The sequence below is a fragment of the Doryrhamphus excisus genome, chromosome 10 (genome assembly GCF_030265055.1).
Source record: "Doryrhamphus excisus isolate RoL2022-K1 chromosome 10, RoL_Dexc_1.0, whole genome shotgun sequence".
Taxonomy (NCBI): domain Eukaryota; kingdom Metazoa; phylum Chordata; class Actinopteri; order Syngnathiformes; family Syngnathidae; genus Doryrhamphus; species Doryrhamphus excisus.
This window is the reverse complement of record NC_080475.1, coordinates 1,037,806-1,061,795: the sequence shown is the minus strand read 5'-3', so window position 1 is coordinate 1,061,795 and position 23,990 is coordinate 1,037,806. Positions and strand designations below refer to the sequence as shown.

Genomic DNA, 23,990 nt, shown 5'->3' with positions numbered 1-23,990 from the left:
GCTCGGCACATGTTTTATATAGATATATATTTTCTTTTTTAATAAAACTGGACTTGTGAATGGCGTATAGAAGGGTTTAGATTCTGTCCACAGATGGCACTAATGCACACGAAAGCTGCTTGCCAACCGCCAATAAACAACAGAAGAAGAAGAACGCAGTCTGACAACTTTCCGATTGAGCGGGTACAAGATACCTCAATCGGATTGGGGAAAGGAATTTTCCACCCCTGGGAATCCTATTATATATTCATTCGGATTGGCACTTTTCTTTCGGAATGAGGTGTATACAAAGGTTACATTCTTTCCGTTTGAGCAAATAACCCGAATGGAATTGGAATATTTTGATCCATGTAAACGTGGCTATTGAGTTCTTTCATTAACATGACATGCAGCTTCCCCCTACCGAACCCAATACCTAAACAGATTGATAATCGTGATCAATTAACAACTTGTGTACCTATTATAATTAATTTATTCTCATATTCTTCATGGTTTGTGTTAAGTGAATGGTTGAACTAATTTCTTATATAAGAAAAAAAGCCTTAGGAAGTTTATAGTGTAACAACGGCACCCCTAAAATAGACCTAACAACGTCCATAGCCACTCCTATGGCAACATTTTCTCTGGTTCAATCAGCTTGAGGCCTAATAGCTCCTCAAGTCAATTTGCTCCTCAGAGAAAATGTCAACTGGAGCTACAGCCCTTTCCATCCACTTGCAATTGGCCGTCGCTCTTTAATGGACCATTAAGAGGCAGTTCTGATGGGTGAGCTGTCAGCCCCCTTGATTGATTTGCTCACAGATAAGCTTGAGCTGTGATGCCTAATTAAAAAAAAAAGGGTCTCTTCTCTGTCTCCACCCTCCCTCAGCTGACAAGAAGACACGTAGTTGTGGATAGTTGAATTTATGCTGCGCTATATGGATGGGTTCTTGGCCATTCGACCTCCAGGAAGATGGAAGAAACCATGAAGACGCTCTTTTGTGACTGTGGGGGACATTCACAAGGTCACCAATGTGCCTCTGTTCTCACTAGTTCTACATCTTTTTGGACCTTGGTTGTGCGTTAACATATATTGTATGTTAAATATTTAGTAGTCAGGGGTTACTAACTGAACACTTGGTTGGTTGAATCGTCAATTAAGAGTCGCTTTTAATGAGTTAGTACATTTTAAGCCCATGCAATAACAACTCATTGCTCAGCAGTATTGTCAGCTGATGTTTCACCCTGTGATGTAATCTTCATCACACAGGTTGAGGAGCACAGAATACAAAAAAAAGTTGAGCAAAAAAAGCACCAAGTAGCATTTTTGGCCTCCTGTTGAAAGTGGGCCACCAGTCCCTGTGGTGAATGTTTCTTTTCTAGGGCAGTGACGCTCAATTGACCCTGATAGAAAACAGACATCCTCATTCATTCTGAGTGGGTTGCAGACGAGCGACTATAGTGGACGGTTACAGTGCTAGTCTCCAAACTTCTCATGAACTGCAGCGACACAATCAGGTGTTCACTACTGCTGTGTGTGTTATTTGCACAGGCATCAAACGCCATTCAACAGAGTCCTGTGAGTGCAGTTAATGATTTTCCTCCGCTGGCCTTTGTGCCCAAATCCCGAGCCTGAGTGTGTGTGAAGCAAACTGCTATTTAAAGATGGCATAACCCAGCCAGCTGCTGCCATTTCCTCTCTTGTCGTAATTGAATTAGCGCAGAGAAAGTGTAGCGGAGTGGGTGTGTGGACTCCACAGATGGTTGTACAGTCACGGCTTCAGGAATTGGTTTGGCATGCCTGATTGTTGAGTGTGTTTCTGTGATGGACAGAAAAGAAAATACTCCCCCTGGTGTCCTACATGTTAATGAGGACCCTGTTTGGTGACCCGGTATTTTGCCTGCCTTGTCTCTTTGCTACAATATTTTACTCAAATAGTGTTCATCAGTGTCTTCTATATGTCTGTTTTCCTCGTCAGAGGGTTCACTCTGTGCATTGATTTCAGCACCTTGGCATGGTCTTTTGGCACTCGCACAGTTGCTTTGTCTTGGTGGGTGGAGGCAGAAGAGCGTAACGCAGTAGACATTATATTAGTAGATTGCAATATGTTGTAATTAACATTAATTTAAAAAAATATATTTTCATTGTACTTATCTTTTAAAGTAAAGCAAAAAGTTTGTGTATCGTCTTGTGAATGGGAAACTGAGAGTGAAACTTGTGATTGTGAGACCCCTGCTTTGCAGTGATTGTCATTGTGGCTCAAAGTTGTTAGAGGGCTAACATGTTGAGGGAAGTAGGCCACCAACATCCCATTTTCATGTGCAACATTGAAGTGAGGCCCTGTATGTGTGTGTGTGTGTGTGTGTGTGTGTGTGTAATTGTGAAGTGAAGCAGTGTTGTGTTTGCTCATGGTACGTATTTACACAACGTACATGGTCTACAATGGCGTTGACATGTCATGCGTACACTACCTTTGTAGCTTAAGTAGTGGAAATTTCCTTATGTAACCCAAATTTAACTATGAACTCAGTCATTGTTTCGGGATTATGCTTGTCCAGCAAGTTAACCTTTGACCTTGCTGGTCAATTCGTACAGAATATTGCTTCTAGCATACGATACAAATCCGAAATTGCAGCCTTGAATATGGTCTGATCCCAATACCGATCCAATATCATCACAAGTCTTCATTCTTGTTTTGTAGCATGGAATGTTTGTTGGAAAAAGCTTGATCAACCAACAAGAGAACAATAGTCAGCAACAGTAGGAATTGGGCATGACCAACAAACACACATTTTGACCACTGAACACACCCATTAACGGACTGCTCTGCTGTCCCCAAAGCCTGGCCAGAGGTTCCAGTGCACACCACACCAACAAGCTTTGTATTGCGTGATGTGCACCTCTAAAAACATTTTTGTGACGCAAATCGTTGAGACCAACGATCAACAGGCCACACATCAACCAGCTCCAGTGCAGCAACATTTCCTTCATATCAACCACCGTCACTCAACCGAAACCATAAAAACCATCAAGCCATATGAAGACGAAGCCATGATGACAACTGCTATAGAACCAACATACCCAGATGTTGAGACGGATGAACAGAGTGAACCTTATTGTCATCCAGGCTGTTTGGTAGAGAGGAGGAAAACAAACATGCGCATGTCAATATAGTTACTTTTTATTTATTGTGTGGTTAATTAATTTATTAATTATCATGACATGCATAAACTTCGGTATAAGAACAGAATTAGGACTCAAGAACAGAACTCGTTCCTTACCCAAGAACTTACCTGTACTACATCTGTGAAAATGCTTACAATGCTTGCAGTCGCACTTTTTTTTAACCTTTTGGTATCAAAATCGCCATCATTCTAAGCAAAGGGATAGTTTAAATATGTTGGCGGATCTCTATAATTGCTTCATCAGCACTGCCTGGCAAGCTTTTAATGTCTTCTGTTTCTCTTTCCCAAGGGGGGGTGACATGGGTGGAGCTGCCATGTTCACTATGCTGAAAACCTGAGGAAAAAAATTGCAATATCGCTGCTGAGGAAACCTGCCACCCCCACTCATGACTTTCTACTGTGTATGTTTGCACTTTACATTTTGTATTTCAATGAAATTAAATTAAATCTTGACCAAATTGAGTTTGTTTGTTTAACATTGTTTAGAACTGAGAATGAACTGACTTGTTCAACTGAATGTGTGTCAATGTTGTTTTTCAGGAACCGTTGGTTGGTGTGCTGCAAACTCTGTGATGGACAATCGTGGTGAGTACCAAGTTGGATGTTGTGGTTTGTTAAGTGCCGTGTTAATGTTGCAGAAAGAACCGTCGAGCCATCGTCATCTTTGCCATACAGCCACTGTGTTTATGAGCGCTGTCTAGCTTGTGGACACTTTATGAGCCACTCAAGGACTAAGCCACACATCCGCTGGGCCACAGAGTCTGATTGAGGGTCTGTTTGTGTCCTTCCTAGTTCTGCTATGCGATGGTTTGTTGACGAGAGTACTGGAATATATTAGTATGGTTATTGTTTGAGTTAGATTCATGAAGCTGAGTGAAAGGATTTAGGAAGTAAAGGAATTTATCTTCACTCATTCACCTTTGCAAGACAGGGCATATTTACATACAGTCGTCAGTCATATGATTGCTATGGCCATTCATTAACTCAACTCTGACTAGATGCATGGTACTCTACAAGGTACGTACAGCACCACTTAAGCCCCAACATAAACTTCAGCTCTACTACCTGCTTGTTTTGAGGCATTGACTCCACCTAGCACTTGCTAGGAGTGGCAGCCGCTGATGGCAATTATAAAGGGAGTGTTTTTGATTTGCGGAGTTGCCATGGCAACTAGAAACTGAAAGTGGAAAAAGCGTACCTAGAGAGCGGAGAATCATGCATGCGTAATTAAAGGTGTGTGCAGAGTACAAAACATGTACATTTTAGCAGTTCTGCAACTGAGCTTCTCGCTGCCCACAGGTGCAAAGCAGTTTTTTTGGGGCGGTCCTCTACGGGGCGCTTATGGCCTTGCCCCATGGTTAAGAATCACTCCGACTGTGCAGTCTAAATCTTGTTGTAACTTGTTTACGGTATGTATTCCGTTCATTTGTGTAACAATACAATTTGCACAAAGGTCTTTTATTGTGATAGGGCAGGGGTCTCAAACTCAATTTACTTGGGGGCCACTGGAGCTAGGGTCTGGGTGAGACTGGGCCGCATCAGGTTTTCAAAAAAAAAACAAAAAAAACGCATTTATTAAAAACAAAAAAATTTAAGAAACTTAAAGAAAAAAACTACAAGAAAAGCTCTGATAAAACATTCCACTGTTCTCAAATATCTTACTTTTTTTTTTCTACACAAAATAAGATGAAAAATAAACAAATCAAGAATAAAGAAAATCAATCAATCAGTAATAAATAAATAAATATAATAATAATAATAATAATAAAACGGCAAATAATAAAAACTTAAGAAACCACATATAGTTGGTGGGTAGACAAATTATTTTTTTCAGATTAAAATGAACAAAGCATTATTAGAGCCCTGTAGACATGACAAAACACAACTACAGTCACATTTATACTCTTTTTATTTACAACATATTGCGCAACTGCAGGGTCTTGAGACACATGCTAACTCGCAAATTAGAGAGCTAGCAACCTAAACGGTAGCCTTCAAGTTATTTCCTTTAAACTTAAATAGCCAAAAACTTACCACTTCCACACGGAGAGGGAGGATAACTATTTAACAGTTATTTAACCTTTAACATGAACATTAATGAAACGTAATAATTTTTTCTGGGTACATGATACCATACAGCATCCATATCAAACTTGCGCTGGCCGCACTAACATTAAACTTTCATATCAAGGCGGGGGCCTCAAACTAGTGTCCTGCGGGCCACATTTGGCCCGCGGGCCGCATGTTTGAGACCTCAATGATGAGGTAAAGGGACGTTTCCAAACATTCGTAGTACCACGCATGTATTTGTATTCCACATTGCAAACTTGCCTCAGCTTGCCGAAGTCTGGCTCAGTCTGTTATCCAGGTCAGGCCGACAGGTTCTGGGCTCATGCGGATTGGCTCAGCTCTTTCTGGAAGCCGGCCCGGTGTGGAGACTGTATGTGGGGCACAAGAAGAGCAAAAGAACACTGTTGAACACACACACACACACACACACACACACACATTAGCTCTCCATCTTTAGAACCAGCCCAGATGCAGCCAAATGCTAAGAAAACTCCATCCAGACATAGTGACACAGCTCGGTGCTCTGGAGGCCTCTGGAGGCACACTTGGACAAGTTTCTCTGCAGACACTCAAACCTCCAAAGGAATCAAAGCACTGATTCTTGGGGTCCACTGCTCACACTCCCACCCCCCTTGTGTAGTGGTCTGTCTTTGTGCAGGTTCCTTGGTAAACATTTCAAGTAAAGCAAACTAATGCTGTTCAGAACTGTCATCAAGAGACTCGGAAAACTGCAGTAAATGGGGTTTGGAGTTAATGAGAGGGTGAGCAGCATGTTAAACACACTCTGTTGCTTCTGAACAAGCATGGCGGATATGAGATAAACAACAGCAAATGTATTTGTCATCTTAATTAATAACTGTCCGCATAGGTTTGATTCTATATGAATTCATATTTCTTGGAAGTGCTCACTTTCTACTCAGATGTCATTTTCTTCTCAACTTTTTTTTTCACAAAACTTATTTCCTTCTTGAGTTTTCCTTGGCAGGTTTGCAAGACAAAATAAATAGTGACATAACTTTGGTACACTACGGGACTGATCTTTTGTGGTTTTGTTTTTTTCTTGCATACATTGCCCTACATACCATCTCTGTCTTTCATATACGCACACACACCATTTAAAACATAACTCAGCTTTCCCAGGAATGGTTGGCATCTTTCACTGAGGGCTGACCTGCGCTATGAGCCAAGGAGGGAGGGTCAGTCATCGAGAGGGAGTCCAGCTCCTGCAGGGAGGGGAGGACTTAAGGAGATTGAGACAGGGGAGGGGTGAGGGGGGAGTACTGAAAGGAATTGAGGAAGGGTAGACAACAGGAACGCTGAAAACAAGATAGGACTTGACATGGCGGAGACGAGAGGGCTTTGTTGAAGAGGGTGAGCAAGGCAGGTGCAGCCTTGCATCTATCCAGTTTGAGCACGTTTTTGAAGGTGCAGGAACAGGTAGAGGCCCCGCAGGGGGCTAGATCATGGGACAGAGTCTCCGAGTGGAGACCTCGGCTCAGGATCCAGAACAACACAACAATGGCGGTGAGTGTCTGCACTCACTCCTGTACTCTTGAGTGTACTTTCTGTGTGTATTTCTCCATTACAGTTACTTGTGGAAGATGTTTCAATCACTTACTGAGCAGAGAGCGAGCTCACGATTAGTTCTCAGTTTTCCATTTACTTTACCACCACAAGGAATGTTAAATCACTTGGATCACGTGGAGGAATGTCAGCTGTGTTTTCATGTACTCGTGCATATGTGCACACTTTATATTCATAATAGGGATCACTCACACAGTTATTGCATGACACTAGAAACCTCAGTTGATTGTATTGTTAATTATATGGGTGAATAATACATAGTACTAATCGTGTGTAAAAGTGAAAAAAAAGGATTGTCAGGCAAAGGCATAATCTTCCCCTGCCAGTGGTTTGGTTATTAAAGCGGATATAATTGTTCACTGTGTGTTGCTCCTGGTGGTAGTAGGCCTCTTATGTAAGTGATCATTAAGGATTTTTTTTTTCAAGCAACAATCTGATCACATGCTCACCTGACCAAGGCTGTCATGACTCATGGAATTATGAGGTCAGAGGGAAATCTTAGCCACTGTGGCACATGTTTACAGGACTGGTAGGTGTGGCCTCCCATAGCCGCACACCCCCATGTTTCCTGACTCAAATGCCTTATCTTTCAGCTTCAGATTACACAGCGCAACGACCAGAATTCCTGTGTCCTGTATTGCAACGGCATGTTTTACACCCAGCAGGTTGTTGTTAATGTGTTAGCAGGTAGTGGTCATGGTTCACTGGTGTCACTGGTGTCACCGGATTGGACTTTGCGGAACAGTGTTGTACAGTGCGATGTTACAGTTTGCGAGGGGAAGAGGTTGTCTTTGTTCCCAGTCACACAATCAGGGTGGAGTGCCGTTTCCTCTCTGTGTTTCCAGGCTGCCCCCCTTCACTCCTGTGCTTTTTTTTGTGTCTTTTTCCCCTTTACACCCGTTTCCAGTCCCACGGTCACTCACTGTTCTCACACGAAACCTTCATTTTTAGGCCGATTGTCTGCGTCTGAACTGCGTTTGAATCTGAACTCTCATTTGGATTTTTTTTTGTGTGTGATAATTTAATCAGGTAAAAGTGCTTGTCTTCAAAGGATTTGTTCTGTCATTTTTTACAAATGGATGCCCACTGCCCTGGCTGGGTAGTATGTGTGCTGGCCTGGCACAGCCTGCTTTTATCCTGCTTGACTGGCTTCAGCTGAGCCAGTGTGACACGGGCTCTTTGGACACTGCAGTCAACCGACAAACATTTGGATCACAGGGCAACCGCCCTGCTTTATTGGGACGTTATGGCAGCCAATCAGAATCCTCCTGAGTTGTACTACGACAATATTAAAATGGATTTCCTCAGTGTGGAAAATGCGCCTGTTCAAGTTCGACCCGCTGTGATTTAAAATTTCGGTATTTCCTGCTATCCAGACTTTCTGACTTTTTGGCCTATGCTGATTCAAGTTGCATTTGGAATTGCTGAATGAACGTGGCCTTTTTTCCATGGCATGCTGTTTTAAAAGCCGTCGCCATGGAAGCTGGACACTTACCAGCCACTTTCCAGGTAGAATTATCATTATCTTATTCGGAGACAAACATTCATTCATTTGAAGATAAATAGATGATAATGCATTTGTGTTTTAGATGACAACTGTTGCACTGAGAGGTGTTACAGACAAAGAGTGTCATCTGTGAATTTCAACTTCACAGCTAAAAGGTTAAATTCTTGGAACAGTTAGTATTTTGTCATTGTACCCTTATGTTCTCTTCCTCTTTGAAGTAATCCACATCAGCATTGTAGGCTTACATTGTTGGAATCTGACTGCAAGGCATTGGTGCCGCCAAGACATCCTCTATGTTAGGGTGAGAAGTTTCTGGACAATGGCAGAGGTTTCATACACCACCACAACGGATTAAAGATATAATATGTATGTCAGTGGTGTCACAAGATCTCGTATCACAGTATCTCGCGAGATTAAAACATCACAAAATTTCTCATTGAGAAAAAAAATGTCTTCTGGGCACTAGGCCTGGGAAAATAATAAGTTAATTTTAATTTATTGTGTGAGTAATTAATTAACTTGATAACTTTGCCAGCCTCGCGCATGCATGCATCTCTTGCCTCCAAACGTTTAGGAAGACCGGACTGGTTGCCAGCCAATCACAGGGCACATATAGACAAACAACCATTCACACTCCCATTCATACCTATATGAAGATTTTCAACATCTGAGTACAACATACGTACATTATAGCCATGTAATTGATCCTATTTATGATGTATTGTATAAAAGTATGGCAGGAACAACATCAAATGAAAAGCACTAAATGAATACAGAGCCACCATCCCGCTTGGTGGGCTTTGTTTTTCCACAGAGGTTGTGTATGACAATGATGCCCATTAACACTCATAGTCATCAAATCTTACCTTTTATGCATTCCCACATAGTATCAGCATTTGGAGCATATAAGGTGAAAGAAAAAAGTGGAATATACATCCATACATCCCTCTGTGCATCGGCAAATGGTAGATGGTGCGTTCAATGACCGGCAAACAAAGTCGGACAAATTGCAGCTCACATTAAACATTCGTACATCATGCTTGTGTCTGTGAGACGTCTCACTCACTCACATTTTGTATTTTCTGAACGCTTGTGGGCGAGTTTAAGAGCTAATATGCTAATAATAAAGAAAAATAGTAATACTAAAATATGCTTGCTGACTGTATTGTTTTAAATAATGGCACATAGTTCCGAAATTGATATCCTTTTACATAAAATTTGATGTAATATTTCTATCTGTGATTCAATGTGATTAATTGCGTTAACTGTGGACTAAATGCGATTAACCACGGCAGTGGCATTGCAAGACGGGGCATAATTTGCCTTGTGGCTGTGTAAAGCATGCTTCTCTTTAATGAAGACAGAACCAAAGGCAGCAAATGAAACTTAAAATATATAAGGAAAGCAGGAAGTGAACAAATGTAACAGTTACTGATTGTAAAAGTACCAGATGGAGGGGTAGGATTTAATAAGCTTTGCTTCTTCCTACTCCTGTTGGACATGTGGAACTGTGAACTGATTATGTGATGCATTCAATTGCAATCTGATGCATGTTCAAATTAAATAAAACCATTACCAAATGTAAGTAAATCCCAATTTTTGAGCCCTTAAAATTGAGAAATTCTAAAGCAATGTCCTGGCTAGAATTCCAAAATGGTTGTGTTGCATGTTGACAGGGAAACTTACTTCAATCACACTGACTTCTAACCAACTGTTGTAGTACATATAAAGACAAAAAAACACAAAATGCTGCAATTGTGCAAATACTTTTGTAGCACATTGTATGCATGGAATTAGATGTTTTGAAGAAGACATTGTTCTCCTAGCAAAAGTAAACCTTATGCCGGTTGAAGCCACAGATGCTCCATTGACAGCGTCAACAATTAAACTCTCAGCATCCTGTCATTTGACTTACCCTTGGTTGGCCTGTCAGTCACCAGTTCAGAGTATGTAATCATGACAGTAGGCACTTATTTTGCATCGCCTTCTTAAAGTTATGCTGCGTATAACATTGATTGACAGTCATATGTGCTCCCTGACCTCATCCATGTGTGTGTGTGTGCCTGGTTTCTGTATTGAGGCAGTGGGGGCTGGAAGGCTGATAAGGTACTGGTCTCCGCCAAGCCAAGGAATGCTGGTGAACTCTGGCTGAATGCCAGCATCAGACTTCTCTTGTTAACTGTGGATATGCGGCGTGTCAATGAGCTCTCGGCATCATCCTGCCAAGACACACTCAGTGCTGGAGAATTCTGAGCTAAAGATAATAACAGTGTTCAACGAGAATACTTGGAGCTCACTCGGTTTGGAGCGGAAGATTAGCTTGGGTCTACAGTGATTGAAACAACATCTAGTGTCAGGATACTGAGGCTTTTGGTGAAGCTGTAGTCATCTCTGAAACAATTGTTACTCCTGCAAGACATAAAACCCTTTCATTACATTCAAGTATGTTCTTGACACCAGGCACCAATTATTGACTGCGTGCAATTTTTTCATTCATTCATTCATTCATTTTCTTTTTTTCTTTTTACTTTTTCCTCACGAGGGTCGTGGGGGTGCTGGAGCCTATCCCAGCTGTCTCCGGGCGAGAGGCGGGGTACACCCTGGACTGGTCGCCAGCCAATCACAGGGCACATACAGACAAACAAGCATTCACACTCACATTCACACCTATGGACAATCTGGATTTAATTAACCTAGCATGTTTTTGGAATGTGGGAGGAAACCGGAGTACCCGGAGAAAACCCACGCATGCACGGGGAGAACATGCAAACTCCACACAGAGATGGCCGAGGGTGGAATTGAACCCTGGTCTCCTAGCTGTGAGGTCTGCGCGCTAACCACTAGGCCGCCCTGCGTGCAATTTTTCTTCCACAAAAAAAAAATCGAACGTGGTTTGGGACCAGAATTCCATTGGGTTTATCAGTAAATGTAGTTTCTCGCCATGGTTCCACTTCCTACTTTATGTGGCCACTGTTTATTCACTCAACCCGCACTTAAGAGCATATTTCATAAGATTTGCTGAGACCTTGCACAATATGCCAGGAAGGCATATTTTTACCCCAAATTTGTGGTCCTTCCTATATGCTAAGAATGCTAATGTGTGATCCTTTCAAGGTCAACCAAAGCAGACCCACTTTACCAGATCAAACAACCACTCAAGACAAAATTATGCTGTTGTTTATGTGTCGCTGTCTCTAAATACCTACTTATGACATCTTTTCTTTCATTTCAGATGATGAAGGTGAGCAGCACCACAGCACGATGGTGGCAGAGGCAGGCAGCACGACGGGGGACAGCACCCCTCCCACAAAACGCAAGGGCAAGTTCTCCAGTCTTGGCAAGATCTTCAAGCCGTGGAAATGGCGTAAGAAGAAAAGCAGTGAGAAGTTCAAGGAAGCATCAGAAGGTTTGTTTTTGTGAAATTTATTGTGTTTACAGAGCTTTTTTCTTTTAGCTGTTCTGTATAAACAGCACTGACAGGGAATGGGGGAGTGTAGTACTCCCTCCAATATTTCACGTTTTGGAGGGTACTATCAGAGCTGCTGTAGCTGTGTAAAAGGGAATGCAGGGATCGGGGTGTGACTTGCCGAGCTCTTAATACTGGATATTCTGTGATGGGTCTGATGTGGCTCCTGGTACACACTGAACAATGACAATTAGCGGTAGTATGATACCCTGTTGTTTAGGGACCTTGTAACCTACGTGATTGCCATATTAACGCATGCATTTTTGTGTTTTTATGGCAGAACTGGAGAGAAGGATGTCGACGAGGCGTACCCGACAGGAGCTTATAGAACAGGGAGTGCTGAAGGAGGTGCCGGACAATGGTACAAGTTTGTCTGTGATTCATCTGATCTTTGCACAGCAACGTCGGTATCCGCTCTTTTGCAGTGCTGACGCTGTTGCACCCACACAGTCTGCAAAGTGAAGTCATCAGTACATAATAGCAGGAACACTGTACTCCCATCAAGCAGGGGCACTGTAAGGGGGCGAAAGAGACATGCCCATGACTTACTCTTTTGGGGGCGGGGGTCCAACAGGATATTTTTTTCATGGCGTCACAAATCCTTGCCACGCCCCCTTGGGTGTCAGCGACATATTTAGAAAATGTCAAATGTCCTTTCACCTTGCTTGTTTTTAGGGGTAATGTAATCTCTGTTTTTAAAATGCCTCTCTCGAGCTGAGGTAAAGTGGAACAAATGGTGGCCTGCAGCAAACTAGCTTTGAATGGGGCGTGTGCAATCAAAATGCAGCGGGCCGCTGTTGCAGGAGCCCATTTATTAAATCTCCAGCTGCTCCTTCATCATACTAACCCACACACACACACACACACACATCAGTGTCTACAGGGCTTGTTTTTTTATGACTGTGGAAAGGGCTCTAGCCATTGATTATTTTCAGTATTGAATAAGCAACTTATTATTATCTATTTTATGTCAGACAGGGATGTATGGAAAATGTATTTCAGTAGCTGACACAGCCCACAGATATTTAATTGATAGTGTTTTCTGGATCATGAAGCAAATATTAGTGAAACACAAATCAAGACATATTTTCTTGATAAATTACCCAAATTATTAATCAATTTTCTGAATCGTTTTTCTTCACTGGCAAATGACGGTCAAAACGGCACATTTTATTTTGTTATTTTGCCTATCATCCACAATGTTTAAGACTTCAACACGCATGTTTTTTTTCTTTTCTTTGTGTTCAAAAACATATAGAGACGGCTCATTCCTGAACGTATTCCACCTATGAAGTCGTCTCCAAAAAGAGCAAACATCGCTCCATTTACTTATAATGTGACATGCACATGAACCAACCTGCATTGTTGTTATTGTTAACATTGTTACTGCCATTGAACTGCATTACTTGCTCATTGACACTTGGCCATACCACACCAGTAATGTAGATCCATTACGTGCAGAGAAAGTCTCTCTTTATCTGTTTTTATATCTTAGAACGCACAAAAAAGAGACGTGTGTTCATGTTTCATGTAGTTTTCCATTGAGAATCTAATAGTAAATTGACATTTAGGCTGGGCATGGATGAAAATATCATTAAATAGTAGGAAATCATTTTAAAATGTTATTTATCATACTAATGTTAATCACCATTTTAGAATACATTGTCAAGTCTTTGAATGTTTTGAACTCCTCTTTCAATATCTGTGCCCAGAGCACTTATACGAGTACCTGAAAGGGTTCAGCAATGGTGTGAATGTAGTTCTTTTGTATAGCCGACATGTTGCTATTCTTAATACCTGAGCTGGTTGAGATGGAATCAACAGCGCCTCTGCTGGTTGCAGTTAAGTAGGGCAGTCCATTGTGTCTCAATCAGTGCTACACAATCAACACAAGTTGTAACGATTAATATATTTATTAACTTCCATGCCAAAAGTTAATTTCTACATTTGCTGCAAGAAGTGTTATGTTTTCTCAAAAAGCCAAATAAAGGAATAATTGCAATGTTGTCTTGCAGATGGAGCGTCCCAAAGCCTGAAGCACCCCTACGTGAAGAATGGTCACACTCTGCCTGTGAGTGGAGGAGGGGGTGTGAATGCTGGACGGAGCAACCAGGGCAAAGCCCCCTCTGATTCGGACTTTAGGATAAACCCTACCTGGCTCCCCCAGACGGACGACCATAGGGGCCGATCTCCCTCAGATGGTGATCGACGGAGAGTTCCGTCCTCCAGGGGTTCTGGACCGCCGGAAGAAGTCCAGAGAGGAAGTGGTTTAATGGGAACTCGAGTACACGGGGAGAACGAGTGGAAGTCTAACATGGCCTGGCAAGGACAGGTTCACAATCAGATGAGCGACGGCCAAACTGGGGGCCAGCTTCTCCCTGAAAATGGACAGAGGAGACCTGGGCTGCAGAAAGCTCCATCAGAGGATGGCAGGAGGAGTCGGCAGACTGATGTGGACTGGAAGCCCACGCTCCCGCGTCATGCGTCTGCTGAAGAGGGACGGGCTCGTAGAGGTGAGTTGTGCATGTTTACCTCCTCAAATTTCACATAGGAAACAGCAGGCTCCACATGTTTTACACAATGACCTCCTTCTTTGTTTTAAAGGGTGGTAGCATATTTCACTGGTCTCGCTGTCAGGTGCTGGTCTCCCAGATATAGACAGGCTTCTTGACAACTCCCAGGGGTGCTGCTCCAGCTTCTTATTCAGGAACATTGGGGAATAGCTCGTACTCTCAGCTCCTCTCCTAATTAACATGGCACAATCATTATACCCGTCATTGCCCTTTAACACTTGCAGTGTGAAGGAGTTTAGCACTGGGATAATTGGTAAAGATGCTAAGTTAATTGCTTTAACGCAACATTACTCTTTGTGAAACAATGGTGTTAAGCGCTGTTTTTAGATTCAGGTTGTCACAGTCTGATGAATGAGGCTGTGTAGTGGATGCACTGTGCTTGTGGAGGACTTGAGAAGAAATGGCATCAAAAATAGCTCATTCTGAACTGAGCAAGCTTGTCAGTGGTTGTGAACAATGATTTTTATGGATTACTGTTGTGTAGGCACACATTGAGCTGACCACTCCAATGCTGCGTTTGAATCATATTTTGGCTTTTATACGCATACAGTGTTTTATATCCCTCCAGCCAGGGTGGAGACTTTTAGAAACTCTGTCTCCCGTATGTGTGTAGACAGGGAATTAAAAATAGGATAACAATAACAAATGTTCTCTCGATATTAATATTGACAATAGCAATGTGCTTTTAACTAAAGGTGATGACTGATAATTATGGAACTAGTATTTAAAAGAATACTCTCCATTTCTCATGTAGAAAAGACTGGTGCATTCTTCTGAGGTTGACAAGTTTAAACCCGTTTTGGAAATATGCACAGAGCAGGCATTAATGCAGTAATACGACAGATTTACTACGGCAGCTTACATTTGTACTTGAATTTTGGATGCATATTTGGACTGAAGACATTGCAACTTCATGTTACAAGCAAATGTTTTTAATAGGGCCTGATATGAGGAATTATGAAAATAGAGGCAATAACTAATAAAAAGAAATACATGAATGAATCTCCACTTAAGCATTACTTCTGTTTCAAAGAAAGATATTTTGCCAAATGCTGTGCAAACATCCGCAATGAGCGTCAACACATCGAGCTTAAACACACCAAACCTTTACAGCAGGGGTCTCAAACTCAATTTACCTGGGGGCCACTGGAGCTAGGGTCTGGGCAAGGCTGGGCCGCATCAGGTTTTCCAAAAAAACACATTTATTAAAAACAGAAAAATATACAAACTTTTTCAGTGCTTTGGTTCTGATTTTCTACAAGAAAAGCTCTGATAAAACATTCCACTGTTCTCAAATATCTTATTTTTTATTTTTCTGCACAAAATAAGATGAAAAATAAATAAACAAATCAAGAATAAAGAAAATCAATCAGTAATAAATAAATACAATAATAATAATAATAATAATAATAATAAAACGGCAAATAATAAAAACTTAAGAAACCACATATAGTTGGTGGGTAGACAAATTATTTTTTTCAGATTAAAATGAACAAAGCATTATTAGAGCCCTGTAGACATGACAAAACACGACTATAGTCACATTTATAGTTTTTATTTACAACATATTGCGCAACTGCAGGGTCTTGAGACACATGCTAACTCGCAAACTAGAGAGCTAGCGACCTAAACGGTAGTCTTCAAGTTATTTCCTTTAAACTTAATAGCCAAAAACTTACCACTTCCACACGGATAGGGAGGATAACTATTAACAGTTATTTAACCTTTAACATGAACATTAATCCAACGATACAACAATAATAATTTTTTCTGGGTACATGATACCATACAGCATCCATAACAAACTTGCGTGGGCCGCACTAACATTAAACTTTCATATCAAGGCGGGGGCCTCAAACTAGTGTCCTGCGGGCCACATTTGGCCCATGGGCCAGCACTGTATCTACATTTATACAAATAGACTATGTATCAAACATGCATATGAAATAGAAATAACAATATGAACATCAACACATGTATATACATAATCAACCATTATTTCAAAACCCCCCTGCTTTGGCCTGGATCTCCTACTGTTGTTGATGTTCTCTCCCTTTGGAAGAAAGTCCCGAATGGCATTTTGTTGCATTTGACTTTTCCACCCCGGGATTGCAGCAGTTGAATGGTCCTGGAGTGCTATGGGGTGTAGCAGAGGGGCTTCACTTGGCTCAGGATCTCCTGCAGGAATGACACATAAGCATGGTTGATTGGCTACTATGAACACAATGTAAATGCAATAATAATGGCAATAGTAGTAATAGTGTGCTGAAAATAAATATAGAGTAATGATGTTGTCCTGTTCGCGTACGGCCATGTTGTTTACAGGATTTTGTGGTGATGTCAAAATCCGTGTCAAGCCAGGTCTTGGCCACACTTGGTTTCTAGGGCTATTGCTTAGAATTTACCCACACTTGATTCTTGTGAACATGCAAGGAATAAGGGGTAGAATTGGGCTTCATCCTCTGTCTCTCAACTGATCTGGGATCCTCCAAAGAGCTGGAAGTACTCAGAGCTGATGACCCCACAACCGACCCCGGATAAGTGGAAAAAGATGGAATACGAGTGAGCTAGTTCCAGCTGGCACCCACTTCCTCTGGTCTTCTCTCAGTAGAGACAGATAATCAGATGATTTCGAGTTACAGCAGAAAGAAAGGCTTAGGAATTGCAGAAGAATGTGGGATTCCTCGGATATACCATGTGGGGAAGGCTGAGGGTTGTGTGGTGTGGTGGTAATTGCAGTCGCCTACACTGTTTATCGCACTGCCACTGATCCAGAGATAATGCTATTCTCAATCAAGTGCTATCACGGTGCATGCTTTGAGTGGTGAACTGGCAGCAAATAGCCCGCTGTTGTTTCTCTCAAATGCAATATTTACAGCCAGCCATGTTAAGCTAGAATTTAAAATGATACTTTGTAATGGTGAAAAAATGAAACGCTGTTATATACATTTGTACTTTTCTAGTGTAGTATAATCAAATGTGCTAAAACAAAAGTTCAAAATTACAATCCTGTGCTTGTTTTCATAGAGTCAGACAGCCATTTTGCCCCTGACCCTGAAACCCTGAGAGATACTCTTCGTGAACCTCTGCCGCCTAAACAGTCCATCATGCCTCCAAAGTGGCTGATAAGCTCCACGCCCGAACCCGGCAGCGAGGGACCGTCTCGCCCCCCATCCAACCATCCACCGGCCCAGTACCAGACCTCCTCTTCCTCCTCGGGTGCCGCGTCTAAGCCTACAAGGAACGTCTCCTCTGCGGGTGCGAGTACCCAGCAGTCCTCATCGGCGGCATCGTCGTCATCCACCACTCAGGCCGCCAAGCAGCCGCCTTTACCTCCGCCCAAGCCGGTGAACAGGGGCAACCCGGGCGTGCTGGGTAAGTAACACGCTGAAGCCTCAAATGTATGTTTTTCTAAATAATACGTTGGGTATTTTATCAATCGGCTAATGTTAGAATGCAGTGTTTCCCACAGGACTGCTATCTATATGTGGCATTAGGTGGTTGTAGGGTGAACAGGTAACACCAAATCAAAACCCCTAAAAAGTATCAAGAGATGTATCAGTGGTGGTCCAAATGTATTGATGGCAGGCTGCCCCAAATAAATAAATGAATGTATGGGGAAAACACTCGAGTCTGATAGAGCCCATCAAACAGTTTAAGCATCGTTTATTCAGCAGATTACTGACTATTGTCGCAACATTTTTTTTCTCTCATCATTTGACACTTTTAATACAACAGGGACTCTTGTGACTGCGAGTCTGCGCTCACATGGCTGCAGTTCAGTGGCTGTTGTTTTTTCTGTGTCGCATGGGATTGCTGCCTAATTCCCATTGGAGTGAGACTGTACTGTGGTTCATTGTTGTGAAACTTATCACTGATGATTCAACTTTGAACATTGTGTTGTGTGCGAGAGTGCGCACAACTCAAGGCATGATGTTGACATTACAGGATGTACTTGTGTATTTGTGAGTGATACGTGGACAAGTAGAAAACCATCTTTCTCAGTTTTTTAACCCAATTATCGAGAGAACCTATTGGGGGTAAAAAAAAAAAAAAGTCAACTGGTTTATAGAACATGTACTTGTCGCTCTGTCAGCAGTGTTAAAGGAAATTTGTTTATGTTGTAAATGAAGTTGACAGTGTGTAAACACACCTGAACACTGCATAAAGCCTGCAGCAATGTACACCGTAGCCTTTTAAACACTCCAGCTGAAGGCCTCCATCTCCCCCTGTTAGTCTCCGCCCTGCAGGGGGGAGAGAATGCACAGCTTCCGCTCTACTGGTCCTGCTGGAAGCGAGAGTGCGAGTATGATGTCTATCTATCCCTGCCTGTCTACCTGTGCCGGCGGGCTGGAGGCCTGCGCTCAGGTAAAATGAGACACTCTGGTATCCGAAAAAACCAGGATGCCCCATGTCTGAAGCACCCCCCTTCCTCACCATCGGAGTCTGCATTCTTCACCATGTGGCGTCCTTTCTGGCTGTCCACGTATTTCCTCCCCAATGTCTTTTTATTCCTGATGGATCTTGATTGTGTCACCGACTTATACAAGTTGCATGCCCATCTTCAGCGAATAATGAGTGTGCTGCGTGCTTCATGTATATAAGCAGTTGAGCATACTTCAGCTTGATGCTCTCATTTGGCATGTCAATGAGAGTGAGCTTTTAGCAGGTCGATAGCCTGCAATTTATCAGTGGAATTTTAAGGAAGTGATTCCCTCAAGGCTACTCGGATGGGATGGACAATAATGGTTGTCACATAATGGTTGACTTATCTGCATGCTTATGGATTGGCAGCACTCATCACGGCTATGACTTTAACATGCTGTAGATATGACTTTAAAGCTTTCAGGCATAACACAGCAAAATGTGCATGTCCCTTTTATAAGGCTGAAATTGAGCTTTTTTGTCTACAAGGTTTTGATACACAGGATTTTAGTCTGGCTGTGTTGAGCATGCAGGCTGGGGCACAAGTTGCACACTAGATCAATGTGTGCATCCATGTTGATAGTCATGTGATGTAATTTTCTCTGTATGCCTTCCTGCTCAGACAAGACATGTAATTTCAGTTAATTTGTATTCTGTCAAACTGGATGTCTGTCTGTTCAGCAGAAGAAGCATGTGCTTTCATTCCACATTAGCAAGCCAGATAGAAAGCAAAGTATAATATATGGCACTCAATTAATGATGTCAGATGTTTTAAAGTTGACTTTGTTATTGACTTAGCTTCTTGTCTGCAGCAGATGTCACACAAGGCCCGGGGGGTCTTGTCCCAGCCAAGCCCTCCCCACCGATGCCCCCAAAGAGAACCACACCCGTCACCAAACGCAACTCGGAGGATCCGTCTACTTCAGGCCATCCCATCCCCCCCTCGCCGCTTTCTGTCGAGGAGCACAGCTCCGTGAGCTTTCAGCTGCCACCCCCTCCTGCCTCTCCTCCGCTGCCAGCGCACATACCCCCCTCTCCGCCGCGCCAACACATGCACACTCACCACCTCCACCATCAGCACTCTTATCCGCACCCGCTGCCCCAGCCCATACCCATCTTGTTTGATCCACCGAGCCCTACCGTCGAGTCTCCCCAGCGCCAAGCTCCCATTCCACTGCATATCATGATCCAGAGAGCTCTGTCCAGTCCTGGCCCAATTCAACCCAACCCGGACGGGTCACAGCGTGCGCACAGCTTGCTCTTTGAAACGCCTCCTGATTACCAAGCAGACCGAGGTCGCCCGCTTCCTGTCAGCATCCAACCACTGAAACTGTGAGTTCCACTTCATGAATGAAGCCCACTGCTCGATCTTAAAGAGAGATCTTGTCTTATTTGCATTTGCTTGTTAATTAACACTACAAATGAAAGTTTTCATTCACACTTTCCATTCCCAATAGGTCTGAGGACGACTACTCCGAAGAGGATGAGGAAGAGGAGGACGATGATGATGATGAGGAAGAGGAGTACGACGGGGAGATCCCCCAGCCAGAGCTTGAGCCACGGAGTCGCCGAGGCTTGGTCGGCGATGTCGGAATATGTGTCATTCCCAGTGGAGACGATGACAACGAGGAAGATGAGGAGCAAGATGACGAGGATGATGACGAGCACGGCCTGCACCGAGAGGACAGCGACTCGGACGGTCCTGTGCGTTATAGAGATGATGAATCCGATGAGGATGAAGAGGAAGAACCCCCACTGAGTAAGCATCACAATATCCTGATTAAAGCACGCTTGCTTTCTTTTTGTATGTACAGTGTGTCTGTTACCAGCAGAACAACCAAAAAAAACACAGTCGTCTCTCGCTACATCGTGGTTCGAACATCGTTTACTCTCTTTACCGAGATTTTTCCAAAATTCTTAATTGAATAAATAATCACTAACTATGGGATGAGTTATATGTTGTATTCAGGTCACTGGGTGTCAGTCACAACAAAACATTGGGGAAGAAGGACGAAGTAAGAAGCCAAAAACTCACCACTTCCACACAAAATGGGAGGATTTTTTTTTAATTCAATAGGTCAAGTCGGACATGCAGTGTTAAAGTAATGCAATGTAATGAATGTCATGGTTCATTGATGTTTTGTTGTGACTGACACCCAGTGACGGTTTCAAACCCTTTCTTAAATTTAGAATAAAGAAACTGGTGGCTAAATAGTTAGCTTGGTCGCTTAGTTACATTCTCGTAAGGTCCCGGCAGAGATCCTGTAGCCTGCATGTAAGAGTTGCGCAATGTGGTGTAAACAAAGACAGCAATACAAATGTACGTGTATTTATGCCAGATGCATGTCAGGCTAGTTGTACTTTATATCAATCAAGTGACAAACGTGAGGATAGGATCTTTTTGTTTTTTTTATGCAACGTAATCAACCCACTTTATGTTTGATATGCTACAACCAGGGACTTTCCCAATGCTAATGTGTGAGTTATTATGTCTTCTTATCACTTATCATGTCTACTATATTAAATAATAAGGGTGTAAAGGTGTCTACGGGGCTCTAATAATGTTAAATGTTCTTATACAGGTTTTCTATGCTCTAAGTCAGTGGTCTCAAACTCGCGGGCCAAATGCGGCCCGTGAGACGCTAGTTTGAGGCCCCCACCTTGATACCAAAGTTTAATGTTGAAATGACAGCTTAAAGCTGTGTGCACACCGGACACAATTAACATGATTTTGCCCCGCCCATACTGTTACCCTACCCTGTTACCCCACCCTGTTTTGCTTTGGATTAGCAATGAAGATAAAGGGTTATGACGCTGGGTACAAATAAATGCAGGAAATGATTTGGAATAAAACGGAAAATACACGTCAAGATAAAGCATCTCATCAAACATGTTGTTAAAAGTTACGACGCTGCTCCCAGATGGAACTGAGTACGATGCTAACTTGCTAATTGGGTCAAATTATTAAGTTTCATTAATGTTCATGTTAAAGGTTAAATAACTGTTAATACTGTACATTTGAATCTGAAAAAAATAATTTCTCTACCAACTGTATGTGGTTTATTACGTTTTTCTTATTTGCTGTTTTATTATTATTTTACTTATTTATTACTGATTGATTGATTTATTGTCTTTATTCTTAATTTGTTTATTTTTTTAACTTATTTTGTGTATAAAAAAATTAAAATTAAGATATTTGAGAACAGTGGAATGTTTTATCAGATATTTTGGTATGGAAAACCGGAACCAAAGTACTGAAAAAGTGTAGTGTATAGTAGTAGCAAAAGCATTGAAGATAGTTTTTTTTTTATTGATTTTTTTTATAATTTTTGTAATAAATGCGTTTTGGGTTTTTTTTCGTTTTTTTTTTTGAAAACCTGATGCGGCCTGGCTTCACCCAGAACCTAGCTCCAGTGGCCCCCAGGTAAATTGAGTTTGAGACCCCTGCTCTAAGTATTCCATGTATTAATATCAAACCCTAGTTTGTAGAAATTCAATTATCACGGTTGGGTCTGGGACCAATTCACTGCAATAAATGAAGGACAACCAACAACAACACAGCTATTTTCCCCTATAAGCGTTAATGTAAATCCAGTTAGTCTTCAGAATGATATATGTTTTGAAATGTCCCTGAAGATAAACTATGCCATAATTATTGTCTTCTCGTGTCCATTAATCAGGTGCCCTGGCCAGCAGAGTGAAGAGGAAAGACACTCTGGCTTTGAAGCTGAACAGCCGTCCCTCTGCACCTGACAGGGACAGATTTTCGCAGGAGAGAAGTGCCAGAGATGACACTCCTCTGCCACCGGGACAGACCGGCCTCACCTGGCAGAGCAGGGAGCAGTGGGAGGCCATCCGCACGCAGATTGGCACGGCGCTCACAAGGTAAAGAAAGACACAATTTATTTAGAAATGATAAGAGTACTTGTCAACTGCTCTACTTACCTTTTTGGTTTGAATTACAAAGCAATGAAACTGTCTTAAAAATAGAATCTACTCTCTTTTGTTCCCATCAGACGTCTCAGCCAGCGACCCACCGCTGAGGAGCTGGAGCAAAGAAACATCCTCCAACGTTAGTATCAACTTTTCCTGCTTTAACTTTTGTGTCAGTAACTTAAACCATGCTAGAACCAAGGGACATGATTTATGTTGTTTATTCTGTCTTCTCCTCTTCTATGACCTGACATATAGAGAACCATATCAGAGGGAGAGAAGGAAGGCTTAACCTGTGTTGCAGAATAGATCTAATTTTAGAAGCCACTTCTCTTCTTCTTTGTGTGCACATCAAGCCGGACTTGAATACGGTGTCTAAATACAGCCCTTTTTTCTTCTTCTTATGCTGTCTTTTACAGCTAAAAATCAGGCTGACAGACAAGCGGAAGTTCGGGAGATTAAGCGACGACTGACCAGAAAGGTGAGAATTCTACATCTGACATCATGTCTCATATTGTGTATAAGCTGATGGTGATGTCCCGATCCGATCTCCAGGATTGGGATGACTGATAATTTTGCGGTAATGCGCCTCAAAGCTGGTTGCCACTCGACTCCTGCCGCCCCGCAACGCCACCATGCAGACATGTCCGTGTTGTACCATGGTTAAATTAGTTGGACGTTTGATATTCGGCTCCATAGCAACAGCAGTAGTTGCCCCTCACTGGGCCTGGACTTCTGTGTCATAGTGCACGGGAAGTGCCTCTCTTAACTGCTAGAGACCGTCAATAAATGACTATTGTGTTGAAATCACATGGTCAAATAACCATGTGAAATGATTCGTCCTACCATTTAAATTTTGTTTTATTGGTTGAACTTTTGGCTGCACGAGTGGTCAAGTGGTTAGCGCGCAGACCTCACAGCCAGGAGACCAGGGTTTAATTCCAACCTCGGCCATCTCTCTGTGTGGAGTTTGCATGTTCTCCCTGTGCATGCGTGGGTTTTCTCCGGGTACTCCGGTTTCCTCCCACATTCCAAAAACATGCTAGGTTAATTGGCGAGTCCAAATTGTCCATAGGTATGAATGTGAATGGTTGTTTGTCTATATGTGCCCTGTGATTGGCTGGAGACCAGTCCAGGGTGTACCCCGCCTCTCGCCCAAAGACAGCTGGGATAGGCTCCAGCACCCCCCGCGACCCTTGTGAGGAAAAGCGGTAGAAAATGAATGAATGGTTGAACTTTTGGCTGCACGCGTGGGCGAGTGGTTAGT

At 42.5% G+C, this 23,990-nt stretch overlaps 1 protein-coding gene across 8 annotated transcripts in view; it reads left to right on the top strand.

The window, feature by feature from the left end:
- Positions 1 to 23,990, top strand: part of phactr4b (phosphatase and actin regulator 4b) — a 31,647-nt gene that overhangs the window by 5,236 nt on the left and 2,421 nt on the right. For 4 of the 8 annotated variants that reach the window (XM_058084513.1, XM_058084511.1, XM_058084510.1 and 1 more), the window contains 12 exons: positions 3,455 to 3,566; positions 3,706 to 3,750; positions 11,559 to 11,732; positions 12,073 to 12,153; positions 13,808 to 14,305; positions 17,393 to 17,740; positions 18,602 to 18,733; positions 19,606 to 20,122; positions 20,248 to 20,549; positions 22,471 to 22,675; positions 22,807 to 22,862; positions 23,143 to 23,204. In XM_058084513.1, coding sequence (XP_057940496.1) covers positions 3,738 to 3,750; positions 11,559 to 11,732; positions 12,073 to 12,153; positions 13,808 to 14,305; positions 17,393 to 17,740; positions 18,602 to 18,733; positions 19,606 to 20,122; positions 20,248 to 20,549; positions 22,471 to 22,675; positions 22,807 to 22,862; positions 23,143 to 23,204 — 2,388 coding nt within the window. In that variant the 5' untranslated portion in view covers positions 3,455 to 3,566; positions 3,706 to 3,737. Of the gene's footprint in view, positions 1 to 3,454; positions 3,567 to 3,705; positions 3,751 to 6,521; positions 6,760 to 11,558; positions 11,733 to 12,072; positions 12,154 to 13,807; positions 14,306 to 17,392; positions 17,741 to 18,601; positions 18,734 to 19,602; positions 20,123 to 20,247; positions 20,550 to 22,470; positions 22,676 to 22,806; positions 22,863 to 23,142; positions 23,205 to 23,990 lie in introns of those variants that run through there. The other 4 variants (XM_058084517.1, XM_058084509.1, XM_058084516.1 and 1 more) reach the window with 4 other exon arrangements.